General features: G+C 34.1%; 2 protein-coding genes across 21 annotated transcripts in view; one reads left to right on the forward strand and one right to left on the reverse strand.

The window, feature by feature from the left end:
* Positions 1-304: 304 nt before the first annotated feature.
* Positions 305-5,476, reverse strand: LOC128265953 (putative dual specificity tyrosine-phosphorylation-regulated kinase 3 homolog). Of its 5 annotated transcripts, none has more exons than XM_053002222.1 (6): positions 5,208-5,476; positions 3,878-4,038; positions 2,954-3,816; positions 1,414-2,008; positions 980-1,357; positions 305-916 (listed from the first exon to the last, which is right to left on the reverse strand). In XM_053002222.1, the coding sequence occupies exons 2-6, from the start codon at positions 3,996-3,998 to the stop codon at positions 624-626; spliced, it is 2,250 nt and encodes a 749-aa protein (XP_052858182.1). In that variant the 5' UTR covers positions 3,999-4,038; positions 5,208-5,476; the 3' UTR covers positions 305-623. The 5 variants fall into 5 exon arrangements, with proteins under 5 accessions (XP_052858182.1, XP_052858179.1, XP_052858178.1 ...); XM_053002219.1 differs by having other exon boundaries at positions 3,878-4,130; XM_053002218.1 differs by having other exon boundaries at positions 3,878-5,001.
* A 1,615-nt stretch (positions 5,477-7,091) lies between these two features.
* Positions 7,092-23,075, forward strand: part of LOC128265948 (calcium-dependent secretion activator) — a 51,038-nt gene continuing 35,054 nt past the window's right edge. For 6 of the 16 annotated variants that reach the window (XM_053002194.1, XM_053002205.1, XM_053002206.1 and 3 more), the window contains exons 1-4: positions 7,104-7,427; positions 12,001-12,376; positions 16,295-16,415; positions 21,120-21,287. In XM_053002194.1, coding sequence (XP_052858154.1) covers positions 12,042-12,376; positions 16,295-16,415; positions 21,120-21,287 — 624 coding nt within the window. In that variant the 5' untranslated portion in view covers positions 7,104-7,427; positions 12,001-12,041. Of the gene's footprint in view, positions 7,428-7,472; positions 7,493-12,000; positions 12,377-16,294; positions 16,416-21,119; positions 21,288-23,075 lie in introns of those variants that run through there. The other 10 variants (XM_053002197.1, XM_053002196.1, XM_053002201.1 and 7 more) reach the window with 10 other exon arrangements.

Consider the following 23,075-nt stretch of genomic DNA (forward strand, 5'->3'; position numbering starts at 1 on the left):
TTTATATTCAAAAGACATCAAAAATTGCGCCAACCTTGCATATAGAAAACAGCTGTTGTAGTGGTGGCACGAACAAAATATCGTTCAGCATCGGTATTTTCCGGTATTTTTTTTTTAAATGTTCGGGGCGAATGGTTTTTAATCGCATTTAAAAATCGCATTTATTTTAAATGCGGCATTTAGCCTTATGGGATTCCCGCTAAAGGCAAGAATATATCGTCGCAAACGTCTCCATCTTTGCGTTACAAACATCTGACCAAAATAAGAATGCCGTCCGCTAGAGTACAAAAATCCAGTATAAATATACAATCTTTTATCGGGGCTTTTATTTATATGAAATAAAGTTCGCAACATTAAACAAAATTTCCTAACATTTTCAATAAGCTTTACTCAAATAACGGGTATACGCTTTTTGTAATTAAAATGCAAATTTTTTAAGTTTATTTTGTGAGATCTCTTCTGTCCATGTGCGATTTCATGCCAATATTAGAGCAATGCAAATCAGTGCCAAGACGTATTTAGTTTATCACTTGTATGGCAGTGCGTTGTCAATTAATCAGATAACAACATGAAGTACTGCTTCTATTCTTTTACATGGCAAATTGCAAATTGTCAAATATTGGCTATATATCATCCGACTGTATTTTTAACTTATTCGAACGAACCGACAAATTTGATTTCCCAATAATGTCGTTTGATTTTTCCATTGCGTACGTACTAGATAAGTTAACCAAGGACTCTTGTGCAATGTCTATGGCCATTGAATCTAAATTAAACGCATAGCTAGTGTCTGTTGCTGGTACATTTGGTGTGATTGAGGCCGAGTATTCTCCCAAAACATCTAAGTTTGTGATTTGTTCCAACTGCGTCAATGAGTTGGCCGAGCTGTTTAAAGAGCCGGAAAATTTTAATAATCCTGAAAAATATTTAAAAGTTAACAGAGGTTCATTATTATATAAGTAAATGTATGTAATTTTACGGTTATTTTCATTATTATTCATATGCGGTAAATATGAAAGTGAAGACGGATAATATCTTGATGCCCCGACGTCCATTGTGCTAAGACCACTAATTCCGCCGGAGTCAGCAGAATGCGTTGTAGGCAAACGTGGTGACGCAACTGTGGTTTTGCTAAAACTTTCTACTAAAAGCTCAGTATTCATTAGGGGTGCTTTTGTTCCGCTTAATGATCCGTCTGGAGCATTGTGGCATTTAGTAAGTTTAAAGTCCGTTTCTGTAATATCTCCATGTTTAAGACGAAGATTGGAATGGCTGTTATCCCTTTTTATTGTTAAGGAGATAGATGTCGCAGAGGTTGACAATGACGTTACATCGGTCGCCAAGTTCTTGTTTTGCCCTGAAATCAAAGATGTGTACTAGAAACATGCACTGTAAACTCTATAACTACTTTACCTATTACTGGTGATTGGTTTCCACTAACACCAATAACTCCACCAGCGCCACTTGAGCTACTTGGCGGCCTAGGTAAGCGCCGTCGAAGCCATGGATGCTTCAAAGCCTCGGATGGCGTTAATCGTTTGTCTGCATCCCATTCCAAACAGCCACGTATAAAATTCAGGAAGAGAGGATCTTTGCATCCATCTAGCGCCTTGGATAAACTCTTTGAGCATGGTGGACCACGAGGTTTGCCTCGACGTGATTGTCCACCAATTAGGACCACCATTCCATCAGACATCGTTCGGACAGTGCAATACCGTGGATACCCCTTTGGGCTGAAAAAGGATTTCGACCTCTTCGAGCTGGCTAATATATTTTTATTTGGCATGCCCAAGACTTCAATAATGCAGGCCAACTGGTCGCTTTCATTTTCACCAGGGAACAACGCGTGTCCAGATAGCAGCTCTGCTAGAATACAACCCAAAGACCACATGTCGATGGCTCTTCCATATTTCGCCCCCAGAATTACTTCAGGAGCACGATAAAAACGCGACTGTATATAGGTGTATATTCGCTGATTCTCAAAGCAGGACGACCCGAAGTCAATAACCTTTAATTAAAAACAGAAAGATATACAATTGAATTTTGAAATTACTGTGATTATATATATGCGCCGTTTTTTTTCGATGTCACACGGAATGCCAACTTCGTAATGCCCCTCTATAGGAGCTTGTTACCCTATTGGCAAAAAAACTAGGAGAGCCAATTTTCCCAGGCCTCTTTTGTGGCCAACTTCCGACTACCAAGCTTGTTCGCCATTGACAGAGACGGTTTGATGACTCATGCCGAGCTCTTGCTGCTACTAAGCCGGTCTTCCTCGACCAATTCAGAGATTTTGTCGCAATTTTCGACGACTGTCGTTAAGTCCGAAATAGGAATAGCGTTTTTACTAAAAATTATTTTGAGGCATATTATTAATAATAATCATGTTTAGAAATTAAGTTGATCTGCCACAGGAACGATCTGATAAAATTTGATAATTTTGGATGTTTTAAAGAATACAACAGTTTTAATATAATATAATATAAACTATAAAAGCAAAAGTTTTGAGATTTGGTATACAGATTCTAGTAATTCTTACATCCTACAACAAAGCCACACCCACTCTAACGCGCACAAATCGTGAAAGTGTGTACTGTCACTCTGAGACATGTTAGACCGTAGCTATTGGACTCCTTGGAAGACACGAAAATCGCTTTAATTATTAAAGTTCGTCTTTATAAAATCCCCTATTTATTTACATAGTTCTTTTTTAATCCAGGAAGTATTCAGTTCTCAACCTTTCGGAGTTGGTTCATTTCAAAAGGTTTGTGAAATGCGGAAAAACAAAACCGCTCGGAGTTCTGTGGCACCCAACATTTTTTCCGCTGATTCGCAAACAACGCCCGAGTTCTGCTATTCCCTTGATTTACTTTGACACATGAATTTTTAAAAAATACTAAAATCTGTTTGCAAAACACATAGAAAATTATTGTGTATACATATATAGACTTACCTTGATGCCAGACCGACCCTGTTGTTTTAATAGCACATTTTCTGGTTTCATATCACAATGAATAATGTCATTTTTATAAAGTGCATCCAAACATTGAAGCAGTGAGTGCGCAAACTTTCGTACCAACTGCAAACTGAAACCCTTGAATCCATTTTTTTTTATTAACTCATATAGATTAATGCTGAGGAGCTCAAATGTAATGCAAGTATGATTGCGAAATGTAAAGTAGTCAAACATGTGTATTATGTTCATTGTATTATATTTATCGTGGCGACGCAAATGATGAAGAATGCGAATTTCTTCTTGTGCCTGACGGTGAAACCGCTTTTCGTTGCGCACTATTTTTAAGGCAACATGCTCGTGAGTCTTATGATCGTATGCTTTAATCACCTGTCCGAAGCTGCCTTTTCCGATTATCTTAAGCATTTCATAACGATATGCCACATGGTCATGAGGTATATGAATATATGCACCTTGCTCATTATCATAATCAGAATTATTTGGCCCATAGATTCCTGGGCGTTTCTTAGCATTGGCACCAATAAAATAAATCTGTGGATAGGTAACTATTTCCGTACGCTCGTAGGGAGTCAGCTTATGCATGTATAAAATCATAACTTGTTGCGGTGAAACGACGAGTACTTTTGGTTTCTCATGCAACTCACTTTTTTGTTGGCCTGACATTATTATTTGCTCATGGAATGAAAAAGTGTCGTTTTCCATTACTAAAGTTTCTTTCGACAAATCGAGCGATTCACATTTGGGTTCCGATTGTGATTTAGAGCTGCCGGAAACAGCACCTATATGTAACACGGGAACATCAATTTTCTTTGAAACTGCCTTTACATTAGGCAAAGATAAGGCTGAAATGTAAATAAGCAATAAGATCATTTTATTCCAAGTTTATGGCGCATAAGCAGTTACCTTGAATGGACCTCGATTCTTCACACCCATCGGATGTGGGTAAATTATTGACATCTCCACTGTAATTGGCATATTTATTTGATGACTGCTGTGGCAAATCTTCTTTAAGGTCATTAAGCATTCCCGATGATCCATAGCTACCGCTGAAATATTGCAATCCACTGCCCCGACAGGGGTGATGACTTGAATTATGAGAATTAGTTTGAAGTATGCCAGTCTGAGCGGAATTTGAGTTAATCATCTGAATTTTAAGCTGAGGTAGTGATATTGGGGATGAAGGTGTTTTTGAGACTTGTAAGTTTTCCGGAATCGTTTTTAAATTACTTTCAACAGTGTATGTGCTATCTTCGCTTAATGCGTGTGTTTCAGATAATTCGATATGATTATTTTTTTGCTGAGAACCAACCATAGTGCGGTGGCTATGGTTATTTTTGTTAATAAAGTTTAAAAATTGATAACTTATATGAAAAATATTTTATAGAAGTAATTATAATTATTATATGTTTGGTTTTTATATTCAAAATTACTTATTTTGGCTGGACTCAGACTAAACATATGTATTTTAAGGTCATTCCATAAGCTACCTTAAAGGAAATCTCTATTCCTTGCCTTTTAGTTCGTTTTAATCATTGACATAACTCTTAGTGCAATCTTCAGATATATTTTTGATTATTAGCCTTCAAATCTGGCACCGAATTTATTTTACATATAGTATGTATGCATATTTAAAACACCATTTTCCTGATATTTAATATCGAGTTCAAACGTAATCAAACATATATTTTTATAAGATTAATTTAACTTGGGGGAAAGATTAATATTTTTCCCTATGTAATAATGTTTCAGGCTATTCGGTATTTTTTTTTTTATATTTTTGGTTTTTTATGTGAAATATTACAATATTTTATTTTCTCCAAACCATTTCCCTTATAAATGTATCTTCAATGGCAAAGTTATTTCTCTGACGTTTTTAATGCAAAGACGCTACCTTTCACGTGTGTCATACAATGCATTTTATTAGGTTTCTTATTAGAAGTTTGTTTTCTCAAAAATATTCTTTTGCTTTCGTTGTTTTGATGAAGATATAAGAAGCGGCGATCCATACATGTTGTTTTTCTTTAACGCTAAAATAAACAAAGCTATCATGTACTAGTTGAACATTTAATTAAATTGTATTTTGTGTATATAACGCTCAGATTCAATTGGTTACTAAAACAATAACTGAATTTAATAAGTTTCTTAAATCCACTTCACTTTAAAAAACTAACTCATACTCTTACATATGTACGTATGTATCTATCCGTAATAAAAATATTTATAATAATAATACCTCAACGCAGTCACTTTTGGAATATTGTCAACACAGTATTTTCACGCATAAATGTATTTATTACATCCACCAATTATACACTGCTAAACACAAACTTTAAAAAGTTAAACACAAAAATAATTAAAAATTAAGCTAGACTTATTGAAATACATTGGATTGGATGCTTTTCTTTTACAATTTAACCAATTTACATCGTATAATTAAATTCGAATACACATTTTTTCAGAGCGAACAAAGAGATCAATAGTGTGGCCGTGTCATCACTGTTATTTTACACCACCCGGCTCACAACATTTTATAAGGAATTTTCCTATACCATCAAATACCCAACAAGGTTATGTACCGTCTTCACACAGCCGAAAAAAATAAAGCAGCGCTTATGGTATGGTTGTATGGTTGGTGGTACTATATAAAAGCCTGTTTCACACATTGTTAAACAGTTTCGCTAGCGGAAAAGCTAAATTCTTTCTAGTGTGACTGAACGCCAGCAGATATGTATCATCTATCAAGAAAAGGTAGCGTACTATTTTTACGGACTTGTTTTGCTGATCATGAAGGAAGAATGTGTGCATCATGGTCAATGATCATTCGCGTTAAGCAGAACTATCGTAAGAAATCCAGCAGTGATCAGTGATCATGTTGTTCTGGTGAATACTCCCGTTGTGGAACACAATACCATAACGTTTGGATACACTAGAGCTGGAAAACAATCAACCAAAGTACCGATATTATTGATGGCGTCTGTGCTGCGGGTCGATACATCGAGTGGAGCACCCAAGTCTGGTGGAAGTGCCCAAGCGCTACCCATGCATACCAGCATCCTCGACGGAATCTGAGAGGGCCTCCTTAAAGCTAAAGCATTTAAACATCTTATTAATTTAACAAAAATCGATGGCTGCTGGACTAGACTAATATTTTTTTTAACTATATGTTATGTTTCTTTACATACCAAAGAAAGGATCTCATTTTTTTTGGCTCAATTTATTTTTATTTTGTTAATAACAATCCTTAAGTTTCAAAGATCTTATTGTTTTGTTTTATTTATATTCATAGTAATATTAATTTCAATAAATTGAAATTGTAGTACAAAGAAAATTTAAAAAAAAATGCACTATCGAGGTTCTTACAGCTCTAGAATGTACCTACTAGTTGCTTTGGTCATTGGGTGGTGTATATATTGTATGACTCCTTTTTAGGGTAGATAAAAGCTTGAACATATTTTTTGATTTTTTTTTTGGTCTTCCGAAATTTATGTGCTAGACTTAAGATCATATTAATCTATTATGCCCTCTTTCTAAACAGTCCGTCCGTTGGAAACGGTTGGAATTTTCAACAAATGTGAAACTCCGATTTCCACAGGGCACATCCACCATTTACTTTCCGAAACAGCTCGTCAAAACGTAAGCAAAGTTAAGAAGTCAACCATCGATGCTTATGTTTTGATCAGCTACAGCTGTTAAGGTCAGCTGAATTCGGAAGGTTGATTTGCTTTGTGGAAACCGGAGTTTCACTTTTTTCAAAAATCCCAACGGCTTTTTAGGGATGGACTGCGTGGAAAGAGGGCTGCACCGCAGAAACATCGGCTAACTATTGCATTTACTAGTCCGTCAAAGACCGTCAAATTTTAACGGCGGACTAACTGGGAAGTTAAAACCTTATGGACCATCCCTTCAACGGATAATGGAAGGTGGATGGATCTCTGTTTCTGTACAGCATGTGCATAAATTTTCACGAATAATTTACGGTTAATTAACGGCAAATTATGGTTTATAAACTTAATGCACATATTCTACGATTTTCATATGTAAACTCTTCGCCGATACAAAGAACTTGCCCTTTCCACCTGTTCCAAAAGTAAAGATAACCCGTTTCTAGTAGTCATGTGCAATCGATAATTAATCATAAGGGGTTGTAAAGTTGCCGTTGCAGACTGAACTATTTTCAAGTGCAGTATTTATTTTGCATAACTATATCTACGCTTATACGCTAATAAAAAATATTTGAATAATAGTAAAGATTCATTATTCCGCTGACTTATATAACCTTATTGTAGCTACTTTTTGTTTAATACATTCCCTATTGCTATTTACAGTACAGCCACCCCTTGTGCTCTGTTTAGTTATCGTGAAATTTACACATACATAAGTCTGTAACGTGAGTACTTTGTGGATAACGGTTTACTGAAAACAAAATACTTGTGAGCTCGATTTGGTGCAAGAGGTACATATATAAATAAAATCTTTCAACCTCTTAAAAAAAATGTACGGGTTTTTCCACCTTTACCGGTAGGACTAAAACTAATATATTTATCATTATGTGTGTAAGGTTGTGTTGTAAAAATAAAATGTGAACGTGTATAAAGCTCTCTAATTTAAACTTTGTAAATACGATTTAATCTACTGTCAAAGTCCTAAAGTCCAAAACGAACGCTTTAATTAAAAAAGGGTGCCATATATAGCATCAAACATGTTTGTTACCTCTATTCATTTGTAAAGCAATATATATATTTAATTAGCTACCCTCTCTCCCTAAAGCTAAAGGTCCCAAAATATTTACGGAATGAAAGGCTTGGTTTAACCTGTCTACATAAAAAAGTCAGAAAATAGTTTTAAGGGGTTTAGCTCAAAAATGATTTTTAAATTTAGTTGTATACACCCACGAATAAATTAATAGGTACACTTATAACTTTTCTGTAGGAATCTATTTTATAGAACTTTACGTTTTTCAAAAAAGTTTTATTCTTGTATTTTTTTTGTTTTTAGCAATGAGAAGCCATCAATTACTAAAAAAAATGATAAGCTAGCTGAACACGCATTTCAGTTGATAAAAGGCAAGGCGCCCAAAACTTCTTAATATTTATAAAATAATTTTTTAGTTTGTTTATTTTGATAATTATTCTCATTATGCAAAGTAGCTTACGCCATAGTTATCAGAAAAGTCTGTAAAGTTTCAATGGGATTATGAAATCGGAATTTTTTTACGTCTACACATTTCGATTATTTCAACGTCATTACATTTTGTAGTTCTTTTTATAAATCTCCCAAAAAGTTGTAAAAGGGTTTTAAGACCTAGTCGACTTTATGGCTTTTTAAGAAACTTTGATTGGTTCTTTTGCTCGTTTTCTTGTTGAAATATTCCACGCAAGGGATTTTATCTTCAGCATATCCTCAGATTATAGTTTTTTCGTTATGTCGAAAGTCGAACCAAAAATTTTCAACGCAAAGAAGGAGACATTTCTAACCATATATAGTGTATCAAACAAAAACACCTCTTAACAAGGTAAAAAAAAGTCGTGACGATCGCACCATCAACATACAAAATACAAAAAATTAAAAACATTCGACTAAATAAATAAATTTTTAAATGTTCCCATTCGGGCCGCTTTACCCAGGTATTTAAACTTTTTGCCTACACAGGCATTTTATATCGCAGCGTACCGAATGGGTTATATTTTTGTCATATATTTTTCCTATTGATCCCATAAATTATTATGAATTATTTAACCATTTAAACAATATTTAAAAAAAATTTAAAAAAACGGTATAATCTGTTTTGTTATTTTCATGATCGGATCTATTAAAAATACAATTCGATTTAAGCCAAATTAAAAACGTAATTTTGAAATAATAAACCATGAAAACATCTTCAAGAACTAAACAAATTAAAAAAACAGCAAATTTATAATTATATGCTACCTGCAACAGCTTTTGGGAAAGATCCATGCAGATAGCTTTAAAACTGAAAGACTAGTTTGGGTAGATGACTATAGCAAAAAAGTTCCCATATGAACAATCGGAAAAATAAATTTAAAAAAAAATTATAACTTTTCTGTTTTTTGATTTTTTTAGTTCTTCGAGATGTAGTAATGGTTAAATATTTCAGAACTACGGTTTAAATTTCATGAAAATCGTACGAAAATATTATGTAGGTTCCTTGGGGAACAATCGGAATATTAAAAAAAAAATTAAAAAAATATGTAATTTCTATGTTTTAATTGTTTTATAAAATTCTTTTGGAAATAGTAATAATTAGATAGTTCAGATTTAAAATCATCAATGTTTTAAAACATATAGGCACATATATCGGAATTTAAGTCTTTTCATGAATATTTAATGTTTGCAATAACTGCAAGTGTATATAAACTTCGACTTGCCGAAGCTTGTTTTTTTTTCTTGTTTTTAATAAAATGGTTATCGTTAAATTTGTGATGCATACTTTTAGGAGAAAATACGTTTTCAGGCAGCGTTAGCAGCTGCTCAGAACTACTAACCATACAACATATAGACTGGTCATTTTATACAACGAATTTGCACACAAAAATTTGATTGCGGCAGACCCCCCGGGCTCTCTCTTTGTTTACAAATTCAAATCAGTGGTAGTATTAAAATGTTTTGCATATGTATATGTATGTATTCGAATTAATAGAAATCAGTCTACTGAGATGGGAACAGGGCATATCGCAGTCGTGTCACTTAAAACACCGACTGCTCTTAAGTGGTTGAGAAAACTTTACACTAAATCAGTGTTTTTGTTGTTTTGCGAGCGGAAGGTGCCTGCATACCCTACCGACGATTGCTTTTAGGGGGAGCGGGCTTTTAGGACACTTGTTTTAAATGTTATGTTTAGTGATCTTTGGTTGATTTATTTTTTAGTGATTCCCAGTGTAATTTTAATTGTCTTTAACAATTTTAATTGTCTTTAAACAATTCGTTGTAGTCCAAGACATTGGTAGAAATCAAATTATAAAATTATTATCATTAAAATATTATTTAAACCAAAAATGCGGATACCAATATCTTGGACTATAAACATTTTTTCAAAATTCGAATCATTTTCGGAGATACCGCCGACTTTGTGTGTTTGTTTCCTAAACTTTAAAGGCGTTTTTCTCGGAACTAATTTTTTTGAGGTGGTTGACGTGATAATTCAAGTTCTTTTCCTTTGAAATTTGATATATATATTATTTATAAAACTATTTATCGTGCCAGCCACGCCCTAAAAAATGTTAATTGAAAGATTTTTTTAAATAATTGAAAAAAAACTTTTTGTTAAAAAACTTTTTTTGTTTTCAAGTCGATGCCATTTTTTATTTTTACCCTTGCAGAGGGTATTATAATTTCAGTCAGAAGTTTGCAACGCAGTAAAGAAGACATTTCCGACCTTATAAAGTACATATATTCTTGACCAGCCTGGGAGAGTCGATCTAGCCATGTCCGTCTGTCCGTACGTTTCTACGCTAACTAGTCTATCAGTTTAAAAGCTGCATGATCTGCATGAAACTTTCCCAAAAGTTGTCGCTCTATTGCAGGTAGTACATAGCCGGATCGGACGACAATAGCATATAGCTCCCATAGGAACAATCGGAAAAAAAATTATAACGTTGTTTTTTTATTTTAATTCTTGGACATATAGTGATTGTTAAATATTTCAGAATTACGGCTTAAATTTCATCAGAATCGGACGACTTTATCACATAGCTCCCATGAAAACAATAGTAATAAAAACAATTTTTTTTAAATTAAACTTATCTATTTGTAATTTTTTTAAAACTTTTTTTTGACTTGTTAATAATTTGACAGTTTAGAATTAGGCTTTTAATTTTATTAAAATCATATAGCTGCCATAGGAACTATCGAACAAGTGAGCTGTAAATCATCATAGCTTCAATGTTTTTAAACATATACGCAAGTAAATCATATTTTTAATTTTTTTGTAATAGCTGCAAGGGTATATAAACTTCGGCTTGCCGAAGTTTGCTTACTTTCTTGTTATATATATTTTTTTAATGTGTTCACCCCGATAGCGACATCATTATTAATAAAGAATTTGTTTAAATTTTGAATTTTATGTCAACCAGGACGAACCGTTTATTTTAATTTATTTTAATTTATTTTTTCAATAAAAAACATATAAGAAAATTTATTTTAAAAATGGTATTCGTTTTTATTTTATTTTACTTGAAAATATGCCTAAAATTCAGGCTTCTAGGCCAGAATACCCGCTAATTCTAACTAATTCTTAGTTTATTTTGCACCTTAATTTTACAAATCTAACCACAATTCTTAAGGGCCGCCTTGGAAATCCAAAATGGGTGCCCCTATGCGATTATTTTTTCAGAGGAAATATAAATCGTGAGGTATATCTTGTACATGGTTTAATTATGCATTCATCAAAGTTGCTTAGAGCATTTTTGTAGACTTTTTTATTGAAAATTTTAGTCAATATCGTAGTGTCGATATTGTCTCTCTTACATATATTGTTAATATTAATAATACTATAAGAAAAAACAATTAATTTTCTACCCAGGATTTTCTTTATGCAAAGTGGACCAAAAGTTGATTGGCTCTAATTATTTCCCAATGAAAATCTTAGATTCTGTTTTTTGATTGTGTTTATTTGAACCTTTAGAATTTTATTGGTCAAGGTCGCCCTTTTGGCCAAGATCATCTTCGACCTTATTGGCCAGCCTTGTATTAATTGCTCTTAAAAAGTATCCTACAATGGTCCTCAAATGATTTATCTGGTATGGTATCGTTTTTGACAGTATTTCGAGAAAAACGCGTTTGAAGTTTTTATACCTGCCAATGAGTATTTGCAGGAACATAATTCTTTATTGCCATCAATTTGCGATACCGTGCCCACAGACTTGCTCTTTCTGAGTTGATTGGACTTAAGACTATTGGGAAACATATGACCAAAAAAAAAGATATTTGGAAAATCTCAAGATGCCTTACCCCTTTATAAATGTTATTTACTAACTTGCAACATTTCATTTTTGTTTTGTCATTTGCAGAATTGAAAGTGAATTAATCCTGCTCGAGTTTATTTTGAACAATGATTGATCCTAGTTCAAGTGAGGAGGAAGGCGAAGATGACCCAATTGCCAATGTGCCATCAAAAGGACGTATTTCACAAGCGCCCAAGGGTGCAGGTGGCGTTTCTGTAATTGTTGGATCCTCAGGTTCCGGTGTAGGATCAAATATTCCTTCATCAACCTCTAATAATGATTTGGCCGGGAATCAGAGACAATCGAATATTAGCTCTGTCGGTAACCGAAGTGAGGCTGGAAACATTGGTGCGGCGACCGGATTGGGAGCATCCTCTGAGCAAACACACTGTACCCGAGTTGATGGAGGGAATCTTGAGGTCCCCAACAATGGCATTCCAAGGTGGGTAATAAAATATACAAACAAAACAAATACAGTACTAATTTCAACAAGATAATTCTTGATTACGAAGTCGCAGATGAACTATAAAATTGTGTATACGCTCTGAAAATTATTTTTTTTGTAGAAACATGTAATGTGTTATATCTTGCATATGCGGTGGAATTCACTTTTCTTCAAGTTACAGTGAAGTTATCCTATTTTGTATTAGCACTAAAAATATAAGCTAATTTGAAAACAAAAATAAATCAGTACCTAAATACCAAAAATAGCACAGTTCTATGATAAATAAAAATCTTTACCAAGGTAAGGTATACGGTAAAAGTATATAGGTAAACCCTAACACTAGTTATTACAGCTTATTTACAACTATATTTGATTCCTGACTTTTTGGGTTTGTTGAATTGGTTTTATACCCTTGCAGACGGTATTATAATTTCAGTCAGAAGTTTGCAACGCAGTGAAGGAGACATCTCCGACCCTATAAAGTATATATATTCTTGATCAGCATCACTAGGCGAGTCGATCTAGCCATGTCCGTCCGTTTCTACGGAAACTAGTCTTTCAGTTTTAAAGCTATCTGCATGAAACTTTCCCAAAAGTTGTCTTTCTATTGCAGGTAGTATATAAGTCGGAACGAGCTGGATCGGACGACTATAGCATATAGCTCCTATAGGAACAATTATAAAAATAAATAAAAAAAATTATAACTTTGGTGTTTTTAAATTTTTCTATTAGTTCTTCGACATATAGTAATGGTTAAATATTTCAGAATTACAGTTTAAATTTCATTAAAATCGGAAGACTATATCATATAGCTCCCATAGGAACAATTAGAAAAAAAATACAACAATAATTATAACTTTGCTGTTTTTAAATTTTTCTATTAGTTCTTCGACATATAGTAATGGTTAAATATTTCAGAATTACGGTTTAAATTTCATCAAAATCGGACGACTATATCATATAGCTCCCATAGAAATAATAAAATTATATAAAATAACTATCTAATAATTGAGCTGCAAATCATCACTGCTTCAATGTTTTTAGACATATACGCAAGTAAATCATAATTTTAATGTTTTCAAAAATATTTAATTCTTGCAATAGCTGTAAGGGTATATAAACTTCGGCTTGCCGAAGTTTGCTTCCATTCTTGTTTTTTTTGCATTTTGTGTTTAGCTTAAACTGTTTAATTAAAAAATACAACGTAGAGGGAACTTGTCGAGCACAGACTTATTTGTTTTGTATCTCTCTGACATTTTGCGACCTCTCGCTGTCTCCACTGACAACGAATATGATGTCAACAAGTTAAGAAGTAAACAAATCAATCGATCATTGGATAAGCACATGAGTGTCGTCAAGACACCCAACTGTCCTGATTGTTTGTCTCACTAGGGTGGGTATGATCGGCGCTGGTTAAGAAAAAACACCCGATACCCCAAAAAAGAAACGGCTTCAGACCTGTAAGTCGCTTGTAACTTGTGAGTGTGCGTTCTTTTTACTTTGCTTGCCGATGCTGATTGACACCGGCACCCCAATTTAAATGGGTGTGAGTGGAGTGTCAAAAAGGGACTCCCTTGCAGTTCTCGGGTATATATATTCATATTGTCGATCACAAAAATCCAAAAATAAAATTTCTCAGCCATTAAAACAAAATTGTTGTTGTTTTGCCTTGGTCTTATCAGTAACGAATTGGACCGCAAGGATGAAACGAAAAATGGTTTGTGTACAGCAAACTACGTCCAGCAAGCCGGCCCTCACATCTCCCTAAGCATTGTGCATTTACAAAATCAATTGTGCTCATTGTGAACACCCCAGTTTTAAAGAAAGTTTTATTTTAGCAATAGCTGCAAGTGTATATAAACTTCGACTGGTTGAAGTTTGCTTCCTTTTTTATTTAATTTTTTTTATATACTTTAATATATAGCAATAGTTTTTTTCAGAATTACGGACAATGTTATCATAAAGCTGCCATAGAAACGATCGAATAATTCAGCGAAAAATCATCAAAGCTTTTCTGTTTTGTTATACTGAACACACGGTTCTATACCGATTATTCGCTTTGTGTAAACGTATAAACCGTATATTATTAAGCTCTCACTGATCATGTGAAAAAAAACTGGGGAATTTATCCTCCGAAATAAACAATCGGGTAAAATTTGATAAAGTAAGTTGTTTTCGAAAAATTTTTTTTATATAAGGGCGTCAAAAAAGTCTTTTCGTTAGGCGTCGATGCAAGCGCGTAGTTCTATTTGGGTCATGCTCTAGCTTTTTGGAGAGAGGTTTTCACGCGCTTGTTTGGTTAAGTCGTTGGAGAGTTATAGCGTCGCAAACATGGAGCATAAGGGAAAATCCGGCATATATTACAGTACAACTTGACAAAGGCAAAAAGCATCTTAAGCATCCAATAAACTTTGTGCAGTTTAAAGACCTGTTACAGTTTCCATTTCCATCGCACAACAATGGTTTTAATGTTTTCGGTCTGGAGTAGAGGTTGTCGAAGATGCTCCACGCTCCGGAAGGGCAGTCCTCCAAAATGGCGACAAAATTTCTGAATTGGTCGAGGGAGACCGGCATACTAGCAGCATCGAGTAAGAGCTTGGCTGTTGGATCGCAACAAAATCGACCCGTTTCTGAAGCGGATGAAGCGGTCGAAGCGCGGTGAAGCGGCCCAGACGGTGGCCAAACCCGGATTGAAAACCAAAAAGGTTCTGCTGTGTGTTTGGTGGGATTGGCAGGGAATCATTTACTATGACCAAACGCTCAATTCGGACCTGTACTGCAAACAACTGGACCGCTTGAAGGCAGCACTTATGCTCAAGGCACACACATGGATGGGAGGTTCTTTTGCATCCACCGTATAGTCTGGGCCTCGTACCAAGAGAATACCACCTGTTTTTGTCCATGGCGAACGAGCTTTGTAGTTGGCCACAAAAATTGCAAATTAGGAACTCGTTGGGAATTGGTTAGGAACAAAACGGCGCATATCTGACAGTTACAAGGCCGGAAAAAAACGAATTTTTTAAACAAATTTCTGAGAAAACAATTAAACTTTTTTTTTTGCGAGCACTCTGAAACGCCTTTTAAAATTTGGGTTTAACTCGAAAATATTCACCGGCACGATATGACATTTTCAGTGTGTATTCTTCAATATATGTACACTAACAAAATATATTAATTTTAACTGTATATAACCCCTCAAATCGAATGATTTTAACCAATTTTATAATAAATGAAATTTCAATAAAAATACTTTTTTGACACCCTTATTTTTATGACCAAATTTCTGTAAGTGTAAATTATATATTATCGTTTTCGTCGATATACTATATTTTTGGCGAATTTTATCAAATTTTATCATATATACAAGTGCACTAAAAATGCACTTTTCTTACCTCTTTCTCCCTTTCCCTTCCCCCATTTCAGATAAGAAAAAAGCAGTTGAATAATAGTAATAATAGTTATATGCCAACTCAGTTAATTGAGCGCTAATTTTAAAATGACTGTTTAAAGGCAAAAGTTTTCTGCATTTTTTTTTGTAAAGTACAAAAAATTTACAAAACATAAAATATGTATTTCAACAATATCTATTAAAGTATTTTTGTTAAAGTTTTTATTTAAGATGATATTACCAACAATGAAAGGTTTTTAGTTTGTTTTTTTTCAAAAAATATTTTTTATTTAGGCGCTAACTCTGACATAATTATTCGTGATCAGAGCCCTAGATTCAGAGATTCTAAAAATTAATTTCATGTTTTTAAGGCTACTTTTTTTTTACAAAAAGTCCGAAGTCGATTTAATTTTTAAATACAATACATTTATTTAGATTTAGACAGGCCAAAGTTTTTTTTAAATATATTTAATAAATACATAATCACAAAAGCTAGGATGGACTAAAAATTTTATTTTCTTATCTAGTGGTGTTTCGCAAGAAACTTTAAATCAGAGTATCGGATCCTCGAGGGCAAACTCTCTACCACGACCATTATCACCATCACCATCTTTAACCAGCGAGAAGCCTGAAACTGGAGATCCGCATGTAAGTACAATAAAAAAAGTCTTAATTGTATTGTAAAGAAACTCATCTTTATGAATACGTTTTGAATAAAAACACTTGAAGAACTTGGTTGAGTATGTTTTTCTAGCGAAGAAAAAATTAACTGAATACTTGAGAATTGTATTCCCTTTCCCGAAAGCTGTCTTTCACAGATTGTTTACTTAATTATTTTCTATGTATTTATTTGTTGTTTATATTATGGTTGTTATAAAATAACTTAAAAACTAAGAGTACAATTACATCACATTACAAGAACAATAATTAGTTTAACATTCAGACACAAGCTTTACAGATAAATACATACATTTAATTGGTTTGTGGTATAAGTAAAGTAAAAAATGATTTTTGATTGAAGGCAGGTAATTAAAAGTGATGAGGTTCTTCCCGAAGAACCTCTAAGTAGAGCTGGGCTCCGTTTTGATTCACACCCTTCTAAACTGTTGTAAGTGCTTCCTTTTGTACCATCCTGCCTCATTTAGGAATCCTAGGAATGCAGCTATTTTCTGGTTTCCTATGTCCCTTAATGAATCCAACTGGTACTCCCCGAAGTACCGCGCCCTCATCTGGTTTAGTGATGGGCGACGGCAAAGAATGTGCTCAGGTGTCTCTTGTGTGTCCGTTTCTTTGCTGCTTCTGCAGCTCGTGTTATAGGGCAGTCTCATCTTCATGGCCGGTGATGACTGCAGTGATCCTGCTGATATCTCTTTTGATTTTAGTTTTCAGTTCTCGTGTCCTCCTGCTATCATAAATTACCCAACAAAGCTTCGATCTCCTGTGATCTTGCTTTCCGATCATTTTTTCTGGCTCAAATTTTAAAATTATCATGAATCCTTGACTGGATTGTGATCAGGGATACTGGTATAACTGTAGTATTCGTGTTATCAGCCGACCCCATTCTGGCCAGATCGTCAGCTTTCTCGTTTCTTGGTATGACTTTGTGTCATGGCTCCCATGTTATTTGTACATGGTTGCTTGTTGCAAGTGTATTAAGGAGGATGGTTTCCGATGCTGAAAAATAACAGATTTTTGCTATTTTTTCTCATTTCTGTGTGAATATAAAAATTCAAGTTTTTTACACGGTAAATGCCTTTATTTGAAGTGTATCTATGATTTTTTTTATTATTTTTTATTTTATGTATTTTATATATATTTATATATTTTATTTTTTATATTTTGTTATTTATTCCGTGGCGGGGGTCTCTTCAAGAAAATAGAGTCTTGCGTTCGTAAAGTAATACTTAAAAAAAAAATTAATTGATTTATTTAATATATTAGCTTATAGTGCGGATGAACGAAACTAAATTAAAAAATGTGCGATGAATTTTTGGGGAGGTTTTAAAGTGGGAGGTACTATTTTTAAATAAAAAATTAACCCATTATTGCCTGTAAAAAAATTAAAAAATTCGACTTGCAGTCGGCTACTAGCACCGAGTTAGTCCTTACGGCTGCGAGAGATTTAATAGTATCCGAGTATATCCTTACTTTGGTATTCCCAAGGGTCTGCTGTATGGAAAGCTTAGCTGCCTGGAAATCTGTCGCTGATTCCGGGAGGTGGAATTTCAGTTCTATACCCCAGCTTTCCTTCTTGGATCCGTCTGTGTAGAGTGACACCTCATCTCGTCCGGTCAATTTTTCTCTCTTCCAATCTTCTCTTGTTGGGAATGTCGTTGTGAACTCGTTTCCAAATCTTAACGTATGCTCAATCCGGCATTTGCAGGTTGTGACAATGACGCTGTTGTCGAGCTTGTTGTTGTAGTTGTTGTTATGAGGGCGGATCTCATCGTTGTAACACTGCTGGTCATTTCTTTCTGAGTAATTGGCGACTTTTTAATCACACCAAGGGGTGTTTTGAAAGATGAGAGGCGCGGGAGAGACTGATTTTTTGTACTCTTCGGTGCTTTTCGGAGAGTGGAAAGAGAAATACGCGGTTTGTCGATCGGTTGGGAACCTATGTACGTTCGGCTTTTAAAACCTCTGGGTTCGGCGAACCCAATTTGGTGCACTATTCAATCTTTATGTCGGGAATGACGAGGCGCACGGGGGCCGCTTTTATTTTCTTCCATGTTGCCACAATAAATTGATTTTTCACGTTGAAATCTCGGGTGGGGAGGAAATGTTGATTATTTTATAATTCAATTCATATTTAGAAAATTGCTGATAATTAGAAAATCTTGTAACTCCAATCTGAAAAAAATACTTACATTTTTATTGTTGCCGTGAGCGAGATTCGAACCAAGTATTTTCGCACGAGAGTTGAGCAGCGCAACACTACGCTATGCTGTAAATTAATGACTTTTTCATGAGCAGTCATGTTATGCAAATTGAAATGTGTGCCCCACTGTTCCATGCATGAAAAATTGTAAAATAATGAAATAACTATTTTCGTACGTTAATTATATTTATACAATTTCTTGGTATGTACGCACGTAAATTGAAAACCAACAACAAAATACATGAAAAAATACAATATTAAAGAAACAATTTTAGTAAGTATGTTTTACATATGAAATTTTTTTGTATGTAAATAACGTCCGAACTAATTTGTACTGCCTTAACCTATGATATTTTTGCTGTAGTGCAACTATTTGGCTAAGGATCCTCATACCCAAAACCATCGAAAGATTTTTTTTTAAATTTCAAAAAGAGAGCAATCACTTCAAATGACCTAAAAACTCTTTGTTTGGTTGTGCCTAAAAGTAGGCATACAATTTATGTGAAATGCCTTTCATGTACAATTTTACATGATTGACATAAAATTGAAGCAATCTAACATTAGGGTTGAGAAAGCTTTTTTCAAACACTACTGGCCGCTGCAGTTTCTAAATAACAAAATGTTGTCATTTTTATCACTTCAGAAGACCTAAAAGCTCTTTGTTTGGTGGTGCCCAAAAGTAGGCCTACAACACTCATGTACAATTTTACATGATTGACATAAAATTGAAGTAATTTAACATAAGGGTTGAGAATTAATTCGTCAGACATATTCTGCTACATATGCGGGAGGTTCACTGCAAAAAAGCTATGAAGAAAAATTTCGGGAGTAATTAAATTAAAGTATTTTAAATTCTTCAATTCCGAATTCCATAAGAATAATCTGGATAAGGCATGGTTTCCTGTATGTGCCTGTATGTGTTCCGTGCTGTTCCTATATAAGCGCGTCGAACAAAAACCGAGTGAGAGACATCGTCGCACGACAATTGTAATTTTTGCTTGTGCAAAGTCGATGGAAAAACAACAAAAATAGGCAAAATAAAAGCTATTCCAATGTTTCTTCTGTCTCAAAGCCATTTTATTTTACATGTAGAAATAGTTCGCAAAAGTTTAAAAGTGAAGAGGAAGAAAACGATCATGAGTTTTTCAACCAATTCGAACTAAAAAAAGTTTAAAACAAAAAAAACTTGTTTACCAAAGGAGCCACCGTTTCCTGCTACCATAATAGGGAAACAGTACTTTTCCCAGACCGAATCATTGGTTTTCTGCCACAATGAACCAGGACTTTTAGGGAGCTTAGGCGTTAAGAATTATGACCCAACGATTTGGAGGCTTTTCATAGATTCTTCGAAAAAAAGCTCGAAGGCGATTTTATTGGACAACAATTCCAAATATGCTTATATACCTGTTGGACACAAAAAGGAGTCTTACGACAACATAGCTTTTTTTATTAAAAACATTGAAACATTATGACTGGCTCATTTGCGGCGATTTGAAAATGTATCTTTGGTTTTGGGTCAAGAATCTGGATATACTAAATATGCATGCTTTTTATTCGAATGGGATAGCAGAAAAGAGAAGAACAGTGCCTGGCGCCCTAAATGTCATACGTCCTCCTCTTGTAGAGTCTTAAAAAATTGTACGGCCTCTCTGCTTATTAAACTTGGTTTAATAAAACAGTTTGTAAAAAGTTTAAATAAAGCAGAAGAATATTTTTTTTATCACAAATTTTCCAATTTAAGTGAGGCAAAAATTAAGGAGAAAAGAAGGAGATAATTAATGAATGACTCAAATTTTGAAAAAAGTTTGACAGGAAAAGAAAAAAAGTATGGAATGGTTTTAAAAACGTTGTTGAAGGATTTTTAGGAAACCAAAACCCGCTCAAGTCTAATTAAGGTAAAAATCATGATCATTTCAACGGACAGACGGACATGGCTAGATCGACTCTCCTAGGGATGCTGATCAAGAATATATATACTTCATAGGGTCAGAAATGTCTTCTTTACTGCGTCGCAAACTTTTTTTGCGTAGAATCGGACGGTAGTTTAATGGAATGGTGGCAAAGTAAGCTAAATAAATAACGATTGTTGTCAGCTGGCATTGCTGCAAAAAGGGATTATTTCTTTTTGGCTAGCAACATAATTACAGAAAAACACAGATTAGAGCCAGGATCAGTTATTCTTGTTTATTACTTATAGGATCGGAACTGTTGTGTTCCCTAATGTAGGTTGGTGGCGGCTTTGGAGCTTTATTGGCTGCAGAGGACTGGTTTGCTTCCTCAACTGATCACCTAGTGTGGCTAATCAGTTTCTAAAATTTTTTCGGCTTAATGTTGCAAAATTGCAACGTTAACACCCAAAGTTGTGATGTTACCAAAAATAAACACATTTTTGTGTTATCAAACACAATATCTAAGAATCATTTGCATTTAATAATATTTATATTGTAAATTTTTTGTCCTTTAATTTTTTTTAGGACAAACATGAACGTGAAGAAGAGGAACGCAAACGTCGAATCCAGCTATATGTGTTCATATCAAGATGTATTTCATACCCGTTTAATGCTAAACAACCCACGGATATGACAAAGCGGCAAACAAAAATTACCAAACAGCAATTAGAAATTATAGCTCAACGATTCCAAGTAAGATTACAGAAATGCATATTCCTTTAACATTTATAACTTTAGCTGTGCCAATGTTTCCTAAAACCGAAAACCGATTGACTGGAAAACAATTAAATACCGTAGACCATAGATCGCACGAAGCTGTTGACACTTTAAAAGTGGAACTTAAGCAACGAGGAGTGGATTTCTAATCCAAACATTTATAATATAAACAGCTAAAATTCATTTTCAGATAATTATGTCTTTTGTCTATTGTAATTTAACTCAAAAGTTTGAAACGCGGTAAAGGATAATCGATCTAGCCATGTCCGTCCGTTTGTCCGTCCGTCCGTTTCTATGCAAACTAGTCCCTCCGTTTTAAAGCTATCTTCATGAAACTTTCCCAAAAATTGTCTTTCAAATGCAGGTAGTATATAAGTCGGAACGAGCCGGATCGAACAAATCTACGGTTTGAATTTTATTAAAATCGGACGACTATATCTTAAAGCTCCCATGGGAACAACGGGAATTTTACAAAAAATACATCAAACAAAGGTGTAAATTCTCTAATTTTTAATTTTTATTAATATTCTTAGATATAGTAATGGTTTAATAACTTAGAATTACGCTTTTATTTTTGTTAAAATTTTATTCAAAAACGTTATCATATATAATACAATAATAAGTACATCCGTATACGTTTTTTTTCATGTCTCCAGAAACTTTTTTTAATAAAGTAAAGAAAAAATCAGATATACTATTAAATTGTTGACAAAAACGTTTTTCATTTCAATTATACAGTTTGTAATCAAATAAACCTGAAAAATATAAAAATGGGTTGGTCAAAATAATAAGTAAATCAATTCTACAAACCGAAAAACTCAATAGTAATAATTTATAATTAGTATCGAGTTTAGCCACCCTTTTTTTTGTAGAAAATTGGCCATTGGCATTCGCCGTTTTATATCTCCCCAAAGGTTTTCGATCGGATTTTAGTCCGGAGTCTGGCTTGGCCAACTAATAACGTTCACCTGGTTTTCTGCAATCAAGCTTTGACCAGATTTAAGGTGTGTTTTGGGTCGTTATCTTGTTGAAAGACCCATCCCAAGGGCATGTTTTCCTCAGCACATGGTAGCATAACATCGTATTATCCGACTTTTATATCTGAATCCAGTCATTGTATTAGTAATGAGATGAATAGCATCAACGCCATGCCAAGAAGAAAAGCCCCAAACCGTTATGTGTCCGCCTCCGTGCTTAACGGTTTTCTTTCTGTACCGTGCGTCAATTTTTTTGACTTTTGGGCGTCTTACATATTGTCTGCAGTCGTTACCAAAAAATATTTATCTTTGAATTGTCGCTACATAAAATATTATTCTAATTTTTAAAGGCTCTTTGGAATTCGAACTATTCGGGCTGTATGTCCTGAAGTCTACGACAAACCGTATAAGATTAAATTTCATTTTCCATTTGGGTGGCAATGGCCTTGGATGACATAAAGGGATCCTTTTTTGCAAGTCTGACGATTGTTGATTGTGAAGATTTCTTTTGGTTTTAATGCATTTTGAACAACTTTTATTTTATGTTTAAGTGGGTTTTAAGCTGCAAGGGTTTATAAACTTCGGCTTGCTGAAGTTCGTTTTCTTTCTTGTTTTTTTTATACCAGTTAAGGCACATATTTTAATTAACAACTGTGGACCGAGTATTAATTATCAAAAGAATTACAGCCAAGTAAGTCATCAAAACAGACAGTAGGTCAGCCTAACCATCAGCAGTTCACCGCAACAATACGATTAGTTGACACCACGATTTTATATATCGGGCAAT

This window comes from Drosophila gunungcola, unplaced genomic scaffold, assembly GCF_025200985.1.
Source record: "Drosophila gunungcola strain Sukarami unplaced genomic scaffold, Dgunungcola_SK_2 000188F, whole genome shotgun sequence".
NCBI lineage: Eukaryota > Metazoa > Arthropoda > Insecta > Diptera > Drosophilidae > Drosophila > Drosophila gunungcola.

Bases quoted from the DNA above. Each gene is read 5' to 3' on its own strand.
- LOC128265953 (XM_053002218.1), bottom strand. From the start codon at position 4,286: ATGGTTGGTTCTCAGCAAAAAAATAATCATATCGAATTATCTGAAACA. The intron at 2,009-2,953 runs GTAAGTCTATAT...TTTTAATTAAAG, and splicing joins AGGGTCGGTCTGGCATCAAG to GTTATTGACTTCGGGTCGTC. The intron at 917-979 runs GTAAAATTACAT...AATATTTTTCAG, and splicing joins GAATAATAATGAAAATAACC to GATTATTAAAATTTTCCGGC.